The following is a 13569-nucleotide window of genomic DNA, read 5'->3' on the forward strand; positions in this document are numbered from 1 at the left end:
CCAGTCAGGCAATATCCTGGGGAATCTCCTCTGCAGCCTCTCATGCAATCACATCCTTCCTATAGTGTGGCAACCAGAAAACACAGTACTCCAGCTGGGCCTAACCAGCGTTTTACACAGCTCCATCATAACCTCCCTGCTCTTCTATTCTATGCCTTGGTTAATAAAGGCAAATGTCCCAGAAATCTTCTTCACCACCTAATCGATCTGTCCTGCTGCGTTCTGGGATCTCTGGACATGCACCCATTGGCCCTCTGCACCCCTAGCGTCCCAACATTCATTGTGCATCCCCCTTGCCTTGTCGGTCCTTCCAAAATGTATCACCTCACACGTCAGGATTAATTCCGTTGCATATCCATAAGATCTTTTAAGATTGGTACAGGAGTGTATGTGCTTATGGCTGTGGCCAGCTGAAAAGTCATCCGGCTGAACTGGGCAGTCACAAGGCCCTTATGCCACGACTGGGGGGGGTGGTCACTGAGGCACCAGACGTGCGGGCCACGTTGTGGAGGAGTTCTGCCTCTTCTGGAAGGCCCTTCTGGGAATGTGGTACTCAGGCCCGTCACTAGGGGCATTAATGAATGGAAGATGCCTGCGAGCCTGTGCGTGAGTTTCCTCCCCACTGCCAATGCCGACCACTACACGGTCTTAACAATAGCAGTGCCTTGACGTCCTCTGCTGTAAGACATCAGCACAGTCCAAACCTTTTTAACGCAATTGCAGTTGACTCTTAGCTTCCCGCTGAAGTGGCCTTGGAAGTTATCCCGTTCTGGGGATGGCAGCTCACCACAGCCTCCTAAATCTAATTGGCAATCAATGCTGGCGTTGCTGGTGATGCCTATCTGCCAGTTAAGAAGAGTAGACAGAGAAATTGGGAGATTACAAACTATTTGACTGACAACAGCTCTTGGCAATTACTAGAAAGTAAGAAGTCTTACAACACCAGGTTAAAGTCCAACAGGTTTGTTTCAAACACTAGCTTTCGGAGCGCTGCTCCTTCCTCAGGTGAATGAAAAGCTAGTGACATCGAAACAAACCTGGTGTTGTAAGACTTCTTACTGTGCAACGCCAGCATCTCCACATCATGCCTATTAGTAAGGACAGAGTTGTTATGGACACTTAGTCAATACGGAGATGATGAGTATAGTTTTGTAAAGGTTAACGTCATGCCTAAGCATTCAACGTTTTTTTGGAGGGAAGCTAAGTAACACAATGTTGAAGTGTATTCTGTACAAAGCTTTGTCAGAATATCCAGGACATGCAATTGGAGGCCACTCATTGACATAAACAAACAGTGGGTTAGTGGGAAGCAGAGAGGCATAATGCACGTGTATTCACACTGTCTGAAACTGCTGGGGCTGCAGCCTTCCACTGTATGGACATCTGGCTTTGGAGCAGGAGGCCACTTGGACCTTGCTCTGCCAGTTAGTATCATGGCTGACCTGACTGTAACCTCAACCTGCCAATTCACGATAACCTTTTACCCCCCCAGCCCGCCTTGCTGATCAAGAATCTATGCAGCTCTGCCTTTAAAATATTTGATGTCTGTTTCCTGTCACAAGGTGAAGCCGAGGCTCACTGGAGTGAGTGCAGCATTCCCCCTGAAACAGCGCCTTCGACAAAAACACAGACGGTAGCTGTCAACCGTACGATCAAAGAATCACATTTATTTACAGAGATTCCAATGTGGACAAGTAGAAAAATTACACACTCGTACTGAGCTACAGGGGGAGTGTCAGCTGGACTGGTTAATCCGTAAAACGGAGATCCACTTGACACATGGATACCATGGAGGGTTCATCTGGTGATCGCCTTGCCCAAAAGGAAGTGCCAATGGGAGTGAAACTTGGTCCCCAGAGAATAATGAGGATTCTGCCTGGGACGTGAAGGTGCAAAGTCCCTAAAGACACCAGCAAAGAGAGTGTCCATTAGTAAAGAGGTGATGGAGCAACAGCAAAGTCCCAGTGCAGAGAGAGAGTGAGAGATACTCCTTTAATCCCAGTGCAGAGAGACAGTGAGAGCTACTTCCTAATCTCAGTGCAGAGACAGTGAGAGCTACTCCCCTAATCCCAGTGCAGAGAGACAGTGAGAGCTACTCCGCTAATACCAGCGCAGACAGTGAGAGCTACTCCCCTAATCCCAGTACAAAGACAGTGAGAACTACTCCCATCCCAGTGCAGAGAGTGAGTGTTCCTGTCTTAATCCCAGTGCAGAGACAGTGAGAGCTACTCCCCTAATCCCAGCAGAGACACAGCAAGAGTTATTCCTGTATTCCAGTGCAGAGACACAGTGAGGGCAATTCTGCTAATCCCTCTGTGGACACAGTGAGAGATACTCCTTTAATCCCAGTGCAGAGACAGTGAGAGCTACTCCCCCAATCCCAGTGCAGACACTGAGAGCTGCTCCCCTAATCCCAGTGCAGAGACAATGAGAGGTACTCCCCTAATCCCAGCAGAGACACAGCAAGAGCTATTCCTGTATTCCAGTGCAGAGACACAGTGAGAGCAATTCTGCTAATCCCTCTGTGGACACAGTGAGAGCTACTCCGTTAATCCCAGTGCAGAGACAGTGAGAGCTACTCCGTTAATCCCAGTGCAGAGACAGTGAGAGCTACTCCCCTAATCCCAGTGCAGAGACAGTGAGAGTTACTCCCCCAATCCCAGTGCAGAGACAGTGAGAGCTACTCCCCTAATCCCAGTCCAGACACAGTGAGAGCTACTCCCCTAATCCCTGTGCAGCGACAGAGCGACTCCCCTAATCCCTGTGCAGAGACAGTGAGAGTGACTCCCCTAATCGCAGTGCAAAGACAGTGAGAGACACTCCCCTAATCCCAGTGCAGAGACAGTGAGAGCTACTCCCCTAATCCCAGTGCAGACGGAGATACTCCCCTCATACCAGTGCAGACAGTGAGAGCCACTCACCTAATCCCAGTGCAGACAGTGAGAGATACTCCCCTCATACCAGTGCAGAGTGAGAGCCACTCCTCTAATCCCAGTGCAGACAGTGAGAGCTGCTCCCCTAATCCCAGTGCAGCCAGTGAGAGATACTCCTTTAATCCCAGTGCAGAGTCAGTGAGAGCTGCTCCCCTAATCCCTGTACAGAGACAGTGAGAGTGACTCCCCTAATCCCAGTGTAGAGACAGTGAGAGCTACTTCAATAATCCCAGTGCAGACACAGTAAGAGCTATTCCTGTATTCCAGTGCAGACACAGTGAGAGCAATACTGCTAATCCCTCTGTGGACACAGTGAGAGCTACTCTGCTAATCCCAGTGAAGAGACCGTGAGAGCTACTTCCCTAATCCCAGTGCAGAGACAGTGAGAGCTACTCCCCTAATCCCAGTGCGGAGACAGTGAGAGCGACTCCCCTAATCCCAGTACAGAGACAGTGAGAGCTACTCCAATAATCCCAGGGCAAAGACAGTGAGAGCTACTCCCCTAATCCCAGTGCAGACAGTGAGAGCTACTCCCCTAATCCCAGTGCACACAGTGAGAGCTACTCCCCTAATCCCAGTGCAGACAGTGAGAGCTACTCCCCTAATCCCAGTGCAGAGACAGTGAGAGTTACTCCGCTAATACCAGCGCAGACAGTGAGAGCTACTCCCCTAATCCCAGTTCAAAGACAGTGAGAACTACTCCCATCCCAGTGCAGAGAGTGAGTGTTCCTGTCTTAATCCCAGTGCAGAGACAGTGAGAGCTACTCCCCTAATCCCAGTGCAGAGAGACAGTGAGAGCTACTCCGCTAATACCAGCGCAGACAGTGAGAGCTACTCCCCTAATCCCAGTACAAAGACAGTGAGAACTACTCCCATCCCAGTGCAGAGAGTGACTGTTCCTGTCTTAATCCCAGTGCAGAGACAGTGAGAGCTACTCCCCTAATCCCAGCAGAGACACAGCAAGAGTTATTCCTGTATTCCAGTGCAGAGACACAGTGAGAGCTATTCTGATAATCCCTCTGTGGACACAGTGAGAGATACTCCTTTAATCCCAGTGCAGAGACAGTGAGAGCTACTCCCCCAATCCCAGTGCAGACACTGAGAGCTGCTCCCCTAATCCCAGTGCAGAGACAATGAGAGGTACTCCCCTAATCCCAGCAGAGACACAGCAAGAGCTATTCCTGTATTCCAGTGCAGAGACACAGTGAGAGCAATTCTGCTAATCCCTCTGTGGACACAGTGAGAGATACTCCACTAATCCCAGTGCAGAGACTGAGAGCTATTCCGTTAATCCCAGTGCAGAGAGTGAGAGCTACTCCCCCAATCCCAGTGCAGACAGCGAGAGTTACTCCCCCAATCCCAGTGCAGAGACAGTGAGAGCTACTCCGTTAATCCCAGTGCAGAGACAGTGAGAGCTACTCCCCTAATCCCAGTGCAGAGACAGTGAGAGCTACTCTCCTAATCCCAGTCCAGACACAGTGAGAGCTACTCCCCTAATCCCTGTGCAGAGACAGAGCGACTCACCTAATCCCAGTGCAGAGACAGTGAGAGCTACTCCCCTAATCCCAGTGCAAAGACAGTGAGAGACACTCCCCTAATCCCAGTGCAGAGACAGTGAGAGCTACTCCCCTAATCCCAGTGCAGACGAAGATACTCCCCTCATACCAGTGCAGACAGTGAGAGCCACTCACCTAATCCCAGTGCAGACAGTGAGAGATACTCCCCTCATGCCAGTGCAGAGTGAGAGCCACTCCCCTAATCCCAGTGCAGAGACAGTGAGAGATATTCCTTTAATCCCAGTGCAGCCAGAGAGAGATATTCCTTTAATCCCAGTGCAGCCAGTGAGAGATACTCCTTTAATCCCAGTGCGAGATACTCCTTTAATCCCAGTGCAGAGTCAGTGAGAGCTGCTCCCCTAATCCCTGTACAGAGACAGTGAGAGCGACTCCCCTAATCCCAGTGTAGAGACAGTGAGAGCTACTTCAATAATCCCAGTGCAGACACAGCAAGAGCTATTCCTGTATTCCAGTGCAGACACAGTGAGAGCAATACTGCTAATCCCTCTGTGGACACAATGAGAGCTGCTCCCCTCATACCAGTGCAGACAGAGAGCCACTCCCCTAATCCCAGTGCAGAGACAGTGAGAACTACTCCCCTAATCCCAGTGCAGAGATACTCCCCTCATACCAGTGCAGACATTGACAGCCACTCCCCTAATCCCAGTGCAGACAGTGAGAGCTACTCCCCCAATCCCATTGCAGAGACAGTGAGAGATACTCCTTTAATCCCAGTGCAGAGACAGTGAGAGCTGCTCCCCTAATCCCTGTGCAGAGAAAGTGAGAGCGACTCCCCTAATCCCTGTGCAGAGACAGTGAGAGCTGCTCCCCTAATCCCTGTGCAGAGACAGTGAGAGCGACTCCCCTAATCCCTGTACAGAGACAGTGAGAGCTACTCCAATAATCCCAGTGCAAAGACAGTGAGAGCTACTCCCCTAATCCCAGTGCAGACAGTGAGAGCTACTCCCCTAATCCCAGTGCAGAGACAGTGAGAGATACTCCTTTAATCCCAGTGCAGAGACAGTGAGAGCTGCTCCCCTAATCCCAGTGCAGAGACAGTGAGAGCTACTCCTCTAATCCCAGTGCAGAGACAGTGAGAGCTACTCCCCTAATCTCCGTGCAGAGACAGTGAGAGCTGCTCCCCTAATCCCAGTGCAGAGATAGTGAGAGCTACTCTAATCCCAGTGCAGAGACAGTGAGAGCTACTCCCCTAATCTCCGTGCAGAGACAGTGAGAGCTACTCTGCTAATCCCAGTGAAGAGACCGTGAGAGCTACTCCCCTAATCCCAGTGCGGAGACAGTGAGAGCTACTCCAATAATTCCAGTGCAGAGACAGTGTTGGAATCTTAGTTGAAGGATCTTATCCTGCCGAACTATGACAAGTTGAAAGAATCCTATAATATTTTTGGACTACGCCAAGTTGTTAGATTCCTACTATTATTTGACTGTGTTAAGTTGAAATAATTTATAGTATTCCTACTATTCGGTTACCAGTAGCACTTTGCGAATACTGGGACTCAGTAGAAAATTGCAGTTAAAATTTCTCAGGTGCCAATAAGAATTGTTTTATTTTTCTTCTATTGATTACAATTTGAAAGTCATTTAAAAGGAAATTCGTATACAATTTGAAGCTTTCAGAAGAATCAAAGACATTATTTTTTTGCTTCGGCAGACAGCTCGAAAGTAACTTTTTAAAAGGTCAAAGTCTGGAAATGAAACATGAAAAAGAGAGAGAGAGAGAGCTAAACTAAAACTAAACTCAAACTCAAAGTCAAAAACACTACATCACTACAAAGACAGATTGACTAAACAGACTAACAGACCGACAGACGCAAATGGCGGGGGGAAACTTTTCAGTTATACACTTTCATATCTGTCTTAAATCATCTAATCACACCCCAATATAATCCTAATTGGTTTGGGTTAGACTCAAACACATTTGATTTGACCGCAAGCCGTCCATCTTCAATGTGCAACATTAGCTTTAAATGTTGCGTATCTGCATACTTGTCTGTGTTAAGGAATGAGATATTCTGCTTTATCTTTACCGGCAATAAACAGGTTTTAAGATAGCTTGGCTAATGTAACAATGGAGACTTCATGTCGAGAAAGCTGGAATCAAATATATATTTGATTCAATGCTCTACAAACTGCACTGGACTCCTGCCACCTCGGTGCCATGGAATTCAGCCCTTGTCCTTGACAGCAGCACAAGCATATTGTCAAATTATTTTGCAACTGTGCTGTTTTAATCTATGATGGAATTATGCTGTTTCATGTATCTATTGAAGCTATATGTTTTGAGATGACCTGAGGTTATGGGTGCTGAAATTCTCATTTTTAAATGGGTATTTAAAACTGGGGCTTAATATTTATGCTTAAACAGCTATCTTTTACCTATACTAGTTGTATTCAAAATACCTGGCTTCTACAGACAGAGAGAGCAACTCCCCCAATCCCAGTGCAGACAGTGAGAGCTACTCTCCTAATCCCAGCTCAGAGACAGTGAGAGCGACTCCCCTAATCCCAGTGCAGACAGCGAGAGCTACTCCCCTAATGAGCTACACCCCTAATGTGCTTAAACAAAGGAGATTCCAATGGGATGAGGGAAGAACTAGCTAAGGTAGACTGGGAGCAAAGACTTTATGGTGAAACAGTTGAGGAACAGTGGAGAATCTTCCAAGCGATTTTTCACCGTGCTCAGCAAAGGTTTATACCAACAAAAAGGAAGGACGGTAAAAAGAGGGAAAATCGACCGTGGATATCTAAGGAAATAAGGGAGAGTATCAAATTGAAGGAAAAATCATACAAAGTAGCAAAGATCAGTGGGAGACTAGAGGACTGGGAAATCTTTAGGGGGCAACAGAAAGCTACTATAAAAGCTATAAAGAAGAGTAAGATAGACTATGAGAGTACACTTGCTCAGAATATTAAAACAGATAGTAAAAGTTTCTACAAATATATAAAACAAAAAAAGAGTGGCTAAGGTAAATATTGGTCCTTTAGAGGATGAGAAGGGAGATTTAATAATGGGAGATGAGGAAATGGCTGAGGAACTGAACAGGTTTTTTGGGTTGGTCTTCACAGTGGAAGACACAAATAACATGCCAGTGACTGATGGAAATGAGGCTATGACAGGTGAGGACCTTGAGAGGATTGTTATCACCAAGGAGTTAGTGATGGGCAAGCTCATGGGGCTAAAGGTAGACAAGTCTCCTGGCCCTGATGGAATGCATCCCAGAGTGTTAAAAGAGATGGCTAGGGCAATTGCAAATGCACTAGTGATAATTTACCAAAATTCACTAGACTGGGGTGGTCCCGGCGGATTGGAAATTAGCAAACGTGACACCACTGTTTAAAAAAGGAGGTAGGCAGAAAGCGGGTAATTATAGGCCAGTGAGCTAAACTTCAGTAGTAGGGAAGATGCTGGAATCTATCATCAAGGAAGAAATAGCGAGGCATCTGGATGGAAATTGTCCCATTGGGCAGACGCAGTATGGGTTCATAAAGGGCAGGTCGTGCCTAACTAATTTAGTGGAATTTTTTGAGGACATTAACAGTGCGGTAGATAACGGGGAGCCAATGGATGTGGTATATCTGGATTTCCAGAAAGCCTTTGACAAGGTGCCACACAAAAGGTTGTTGCATAAGATAAAGATGCATGGCATTAAGGGGAAAGTAGTAGCATGGATAGAGGATTGGTTAATTAATAGAAAGCAAAGAGTGGGGATTAATGGGTGTTTCTCTGGTTGGCAATCAGTAGCTAGTGGTGTCCCTCAGGGATCAGTGTTGAGCCCACAACTGTTCACAATTTACATAGATGATTTGGAGTTGGGGACCAAGGGCAATGTGTCCACGTTTGCAGACGACACTAAGATAAGTGGTAAAGCAAAAAGTGCAGAGGATACTGGAATTCTGCAGAGGGATTTGGATAGGCTAAGTGAATGGGCTAGGGTCTGGCAGATGGAATACAATGTTGACAAATGTGAGGTTATCCATTTTGGTAGGAATAACAGCAAAAGGGATTATTTAAATGATAAAATATTAAAACATGTTGCTGTGCAGAGAGACCTGGGTGTGCTAGTGCATGAGTTGCAAAAAGTTGGTTTACAGGTGCAACAGGTGATTAAGAAGGCAAATGGAATTTTGTCCTTCATTGCTAGAAGGATGGAGTTTAAGACTAGGGAGGTTATGCTGCAATTGTATAAGGTGTTAGTGAGGCCACACCTGGAGTATTGTGTTCAGTTTTGGTCTCCTTACTTGAGAAAGGACGTACTGGTACTGGAGGGTGTGCAGAGGAGATTCACTAGGTTAACCCCAGAGTTGAAGGTGTTGGATTACGAGGAGAGGTTGAGTAGACTGGGACTGTACTCGTTGGAATTTAGAAGGATGAGGGGGGATCTTATAGAAACATATAAGATGATGAAGGGAATAGATGCGGGCAGGTTGTTTCCACTGGCGGGTGAAAGCAGAACTAGGGGGCATAGCCTCAAAATAAGGGGAAGTAGATTTAGGACTGAGTTTAGGAGGAACTTCTTCACCCAAAGGGTTGTGAATCTATGGCATTCCTTGCCCAGTGAAGCAGTAGCGGCTCCTTCATTAAATGTTTTTAAGATAAAGACAGATAGTTTTTTGAAGAATAAAGGGATTAAGGGTTATGGTGTTCGGGCCGGAAAGTGGAGCTGAGTCCACAAAAGATCAGCCATGATCTCATTGAATGGTAGAGGGCTCGAGGGGCCAGATGGCCTACTCCTGCTCCTAGTTCTTATGTTCTAATCCCAGTGCAGAGACAGTGAGAGCTACCCCCCTAATCCCAGTGCAGAGACAGTGAGAGCTACTCCCCTAATCCCAGTGCAGAGACAGTGAGAGCTACTCCCATCCCAGTACAGAGACAGCGAGAGCTGCTCCCCTAATCCCAGTGCAGAGACAGTGAGAGCTACTCCGCTAATACCAGCAGAGACACAGCAAGAGCTATTCCTGTATTCCAGTGCAGAGACACAGCGAGAACAATTCTGCTAATCCCCATGTGGACACAGTGAGAGATGCTCCTTTAATCCCAGTGCAGAAACAGTGAGAGCTACTTCCTAATCTCAGTGCAGTGACAGTGAGAGCTACTCCCCGAATCCCAGTGCAGAGACAGTGAGAGCTGCTCCCCTAATCCCAATGCAGAGACAGTGAGAGATACTCCCCTAATCCCAGTGCAGAGACAGTGAGAGACACTCCTTTAATCCCAGTGCAGAGACAGTGAGAGCTACTCCCCTAATCCCATTAATCCCAGTGCAGAGACAGTGAGAGCTACTCCCCTCATACCAGTGCAGAGACAGCGAGAGATACTCCTTTAACCCCAGTGCAGAGACAGTGAGAGCTACTCCCCTAATCCCAGTGCAGAGACAGCGAGAGCTACTCCATTAACCCCAGTGCAGAGACAGCGAGAGCTCCTGTCTTAATCCAGTGCCAACATTCTTTTTAAAATCTTGCTCCCACCGTATTGAAACTGGCTCAATATTCTGAAGAATTGAGTGGTGGACATTCATCGGTGACTCAGCAAACCAGTCAGAAGGACAGTGCAGACACTACCCAGCATCGATCCTGCAAACATTGATCCAGCTCCACTGTTGATGACTTTGAAGGGATAGAAAAAATCAAAGGGCAGCTTCTGGTCAATAGCCGGTTGATCTCTGGGCGCCGGTGGGTATCGGGTGGTCTCGATGAATGTGACGGAGGTTTGCAAAGATGCTCTACCAGTTGAACACTTAAAAATAAAAAATCCAAAGATTAACTCATATACAGTGCCAATCGTACACCAAACATTCCCAGGACAGGTACAGCATGGGATTAGAGAGTAAAACTTCCTCTACACTGTCCCCAGCAGTGGTATTGTCACGGGATTAGTAAATTAGAGACCGAGAGTAATGCACAGCTTCAAATCTCGCCACTGCAGATGGTGACATTTGAACTCAATAAAAATCTGGAATAAAAAGTCGAATGATGACCATAAAACCATTGTCGATTGAAGTAAAAACCCACCTGTTTCACTTATGTCATCTTTACCTGGTCTGGACGACATGTGACTGCAGCCCCACAGCAATGTGGTTGACCCTCAAGGGCAATTAGGGTTGGGCAATAAATGCTGGCCCAGCCTGTGACACCCACATCCCATGAACAAACAAAAACTCCCAGGACAGGTCCAGAACGGGGATAGATACAGAGTCAAGCTCCCACGTTCGCACTGGATCATCCGGATTCCATTCCCATTCCACACCAGATCGCCCAGATTGAATTCACATTTTACATACTGGATTATCCGGAAACTCGGCTTTCTCCACACAACATAATTCGAGGACCTCTCAGCCTCCACTGAGGCGTTTGAAAGTGTGATGCCCAGCATCGGACACGGTTATCGAGGGCTGGGCTCAGGCCATTAATTTTTACAAGGTTACGTTTCCTCAGCGGCCTCCCAAAAAACATACCTGTATCTCCTGCCTCTGGTACTGAAAACGGGCACCGAGCACTGCCGCTTGGGGATTGGCGAGAGGGCCCAGGTTGGCCCACAGGATCTGCATCTCCAACTCAAGGGATAGGGCACAACTGGTCGCACAGGTCACGTTCTGCAAAGGGAAAATAGCGAGTTGGTACCTGACACAGAAAAGAACTGTACAGGAGGTCACCCCATCCCCAAAGAGCCACTCTTAAAGAGCTGTGCAGCCTTGGTCTTGGCTTTGACAGTTCCTTTAAATATGGCAGCCCCTGCTATGTCCTTTGACCCTCAGGGGCATTGCCATAAGAGGGGAGTCTATCTGTCAGGAGACTCTTTACGAGGAAGCCTTCAAGCTACAAATCTCGTTAGAGGGGCAATGTGAATGCCAGAGTTCCTTGTAAAAGGGAGACAAGAACTGCTTGTTAAACTCACTCCAATGAACACGCAGACATTTGCTCCATTATTTTTTTTCTCCTCTGGCAATGGAACAATCGGTCTCACTCCACCAGAAATCTCTGGATCCTTCTGCCTAGAAAGGCCCAACCTATCATTATCCCTCTGCCTAGAAAGGCCCAACCTATCATTATCCCTCTGCCTAGAAAGGCCCAACCTATCATTATCCCTCTGCCTAGAAAGGCCCAACCTATCATTATCCCTCTGCCTAGAAAGGCCCAACCTATCATTATCCCTCTGCCTAGAAAGGCCCAACCTATCATTATCCCTCTGCCTAGAAAGGCCCAACCTATCATTATCCCTCTGCCAGGAATGGACAAATCCATCATTATCCCTCTCCCGGGAATAGACAAATCCATCAAAGGGGCTGGTTTAGCTCACTGGGCTAAATCGCTGGCTTTTAAAGCAGACCAAGGCAGGCCAGCAGCATGGTTCAATTCCCGTACCAGCCTCCCCGAACAGGCGCCGGAATGTGGCAACTAGGGGCTTTTCACAGTAACTTCATTTGAAGCCTACTTGTGACAATAAGCGATTTTCATTTCATTTTTTATTTCATTATCCCTCTCCCGGGAATAGGCAAATCCATCATTATCCTACTCCCGAGAATAGAGAAATCCATCATTGCCCCTCTCCCGGAATAGACAAATCCACCATTACTCCTCCCCCAAACCCTGGGACTTGGCTCCTCCCTCTGCAACTGGATCCTCAACTTTCTGCCCCACAGACCACAATCAGTAAGAATGAACAACAACATCTCCTCCACAATAGTCCTCAATACCGGGGCTCCGCGAGGCTGCATACCTAGCCCCTACTCTACCCACTGTACGCACACGACTGCGGGCAAAATTTGGTTCCAACTCCATCTACAAGTTTGCTGACGATACGACCATAGTGGGCCGGATCTCGAATAACGAGGAGAGAGAATACAGGAGGGAGATAGAGAACCTAGTGGAGTGGTGCAGCGACAACAATCTCTCCCTCAATGCCAGCAAAATGAAAGAGCTGGTCATTGACTTCAGGAAGCAAAGTACTGTACACACCCCTGTCAGCATCAAGGGGCTGAGGTGGAGATGGTTAGCAGTTTCAAATTCCTAGGGGTGCACATCTCCAAAAATCTGTCCTGGTCCACCCACGTCGATGCTACCACCAAGAAAGCACAACAGCGCCTATACTTCCCCAGGAAACTAAGGAAATTCAACATGTCCACATTAACTCTTACCAACTTTAACAGACGCACCATAGAAAGCATCCTATCTGGCTGCATCACAGCCTGGTATGGCAACTGTTTGGTCCAGGACCGCAAGAAACTTCAGAGAGCCGTGAACGCCGCCCAGTCTATCACACAAACCTGCCTCCGATCCAATGACTCCATCTACGCCTCCCGCTGCCTGGGGAAAGCGGGCAGTATAATCAAAGACCCCTCCCACCCGGCTTACTCACTCTTCCAACTTCTTCCATCGGTCAGGAGATACAGAAGTCTGAGAACATGCAGGAACAGACACAAAAACAGCTGTTACCAGACTCCTCAATGACCCCCTTATTGGCTGACCTGATTAACACTACACCCTGTATGCTTCACCCAATGCCGGTGCTTATGTAGTCACATTGTGTATCTTGTGTTGCCCTATTATGTATTTTCTTTTATTTCCTTTTCTTCCCATGTACTTAATGATCTGTTGAGCTGCTCGCAGAAAAATACTTTTTACTGGATCTCGGTACACGTGACAATAAAAAAATTCCAATCCAATTTAATCGACAAATCCATCATTATCCTTCACCCGGAATAGACAAATCCATCATTATCACTCCCCGGGAATAGACAAACTATCATTACCCCTCTCCCAGGAATAGACAAACCCATTACCCGGCTCCTGGAATGGACAAACCCACCATTACTCCTCCCATGGGAATAGACAAATCTATCATTATGCCTCCCACAGGAATAGACACACTATCATCACCTCTGTCCTTGGAATAGACAAACCCATCATTACCCCTCTCCCGAAATAGACAAAACCATCACGACTCCTCTGCAGGAATAGACAAATCCATCATTATCCCACTCCCGGAATAGACAAATCCATCATTATTCCACTCCCGGGATAGACAAATCCATCATTATTCCACTCCCGGAATAGACAAATCCATC

The 13569-nt window shown here is 47.4% G+C and overlaps 1 protein-coding gene across 2 annotated transcripts in view; it reads right to left on the reverse strand.

The window, feature by feature from the left end:
- Positions 1–1647: 1647 nt before the first annotated feature.
- The window catches only part of LOC140386607 (tectonic-3-like), an 894865-nt gene continuing 882943 nt past the window's right edge, over positions 1648–13569 (reverse strand). For both annotated transcript variants that reach the window (XM_072469084.1, XM_072469083.1), the window contains 2 exons: positions 10960–11097; positions 1648–10241 (listed from right to left, as the gene is read on the reverse strand). In XM_072469084.1, the coding sequence (XP_072325185.1) occupies positions 10020–10241; positions 10960–11097 (360 nt within the window). In that variant the 3' untranslated portion in view covers positions 1648–10019. The remainder of the gene's footprint in view (positions 10242–10959; positions 11098–13569) is intronic.

The sequence above is a fragment of the Scyliorhinus torazame genome, chromosome 12, assembly GCF_047496885.1.
Source record: "Scyliorhinus torazame isolate Kashiwa2021f chromosome 12, sScyTor2.1, whole genome shotgun sequence".
In the NCBI taxonomy this organism is placed as follows: domain Eukaryota; kingdom Metazoa; phylum Chordata; class Chondrichthyes; order Carcharhiniformes; family Scyliorhinidae; genus Scyliorhinus; species Scyliorhinus torazame.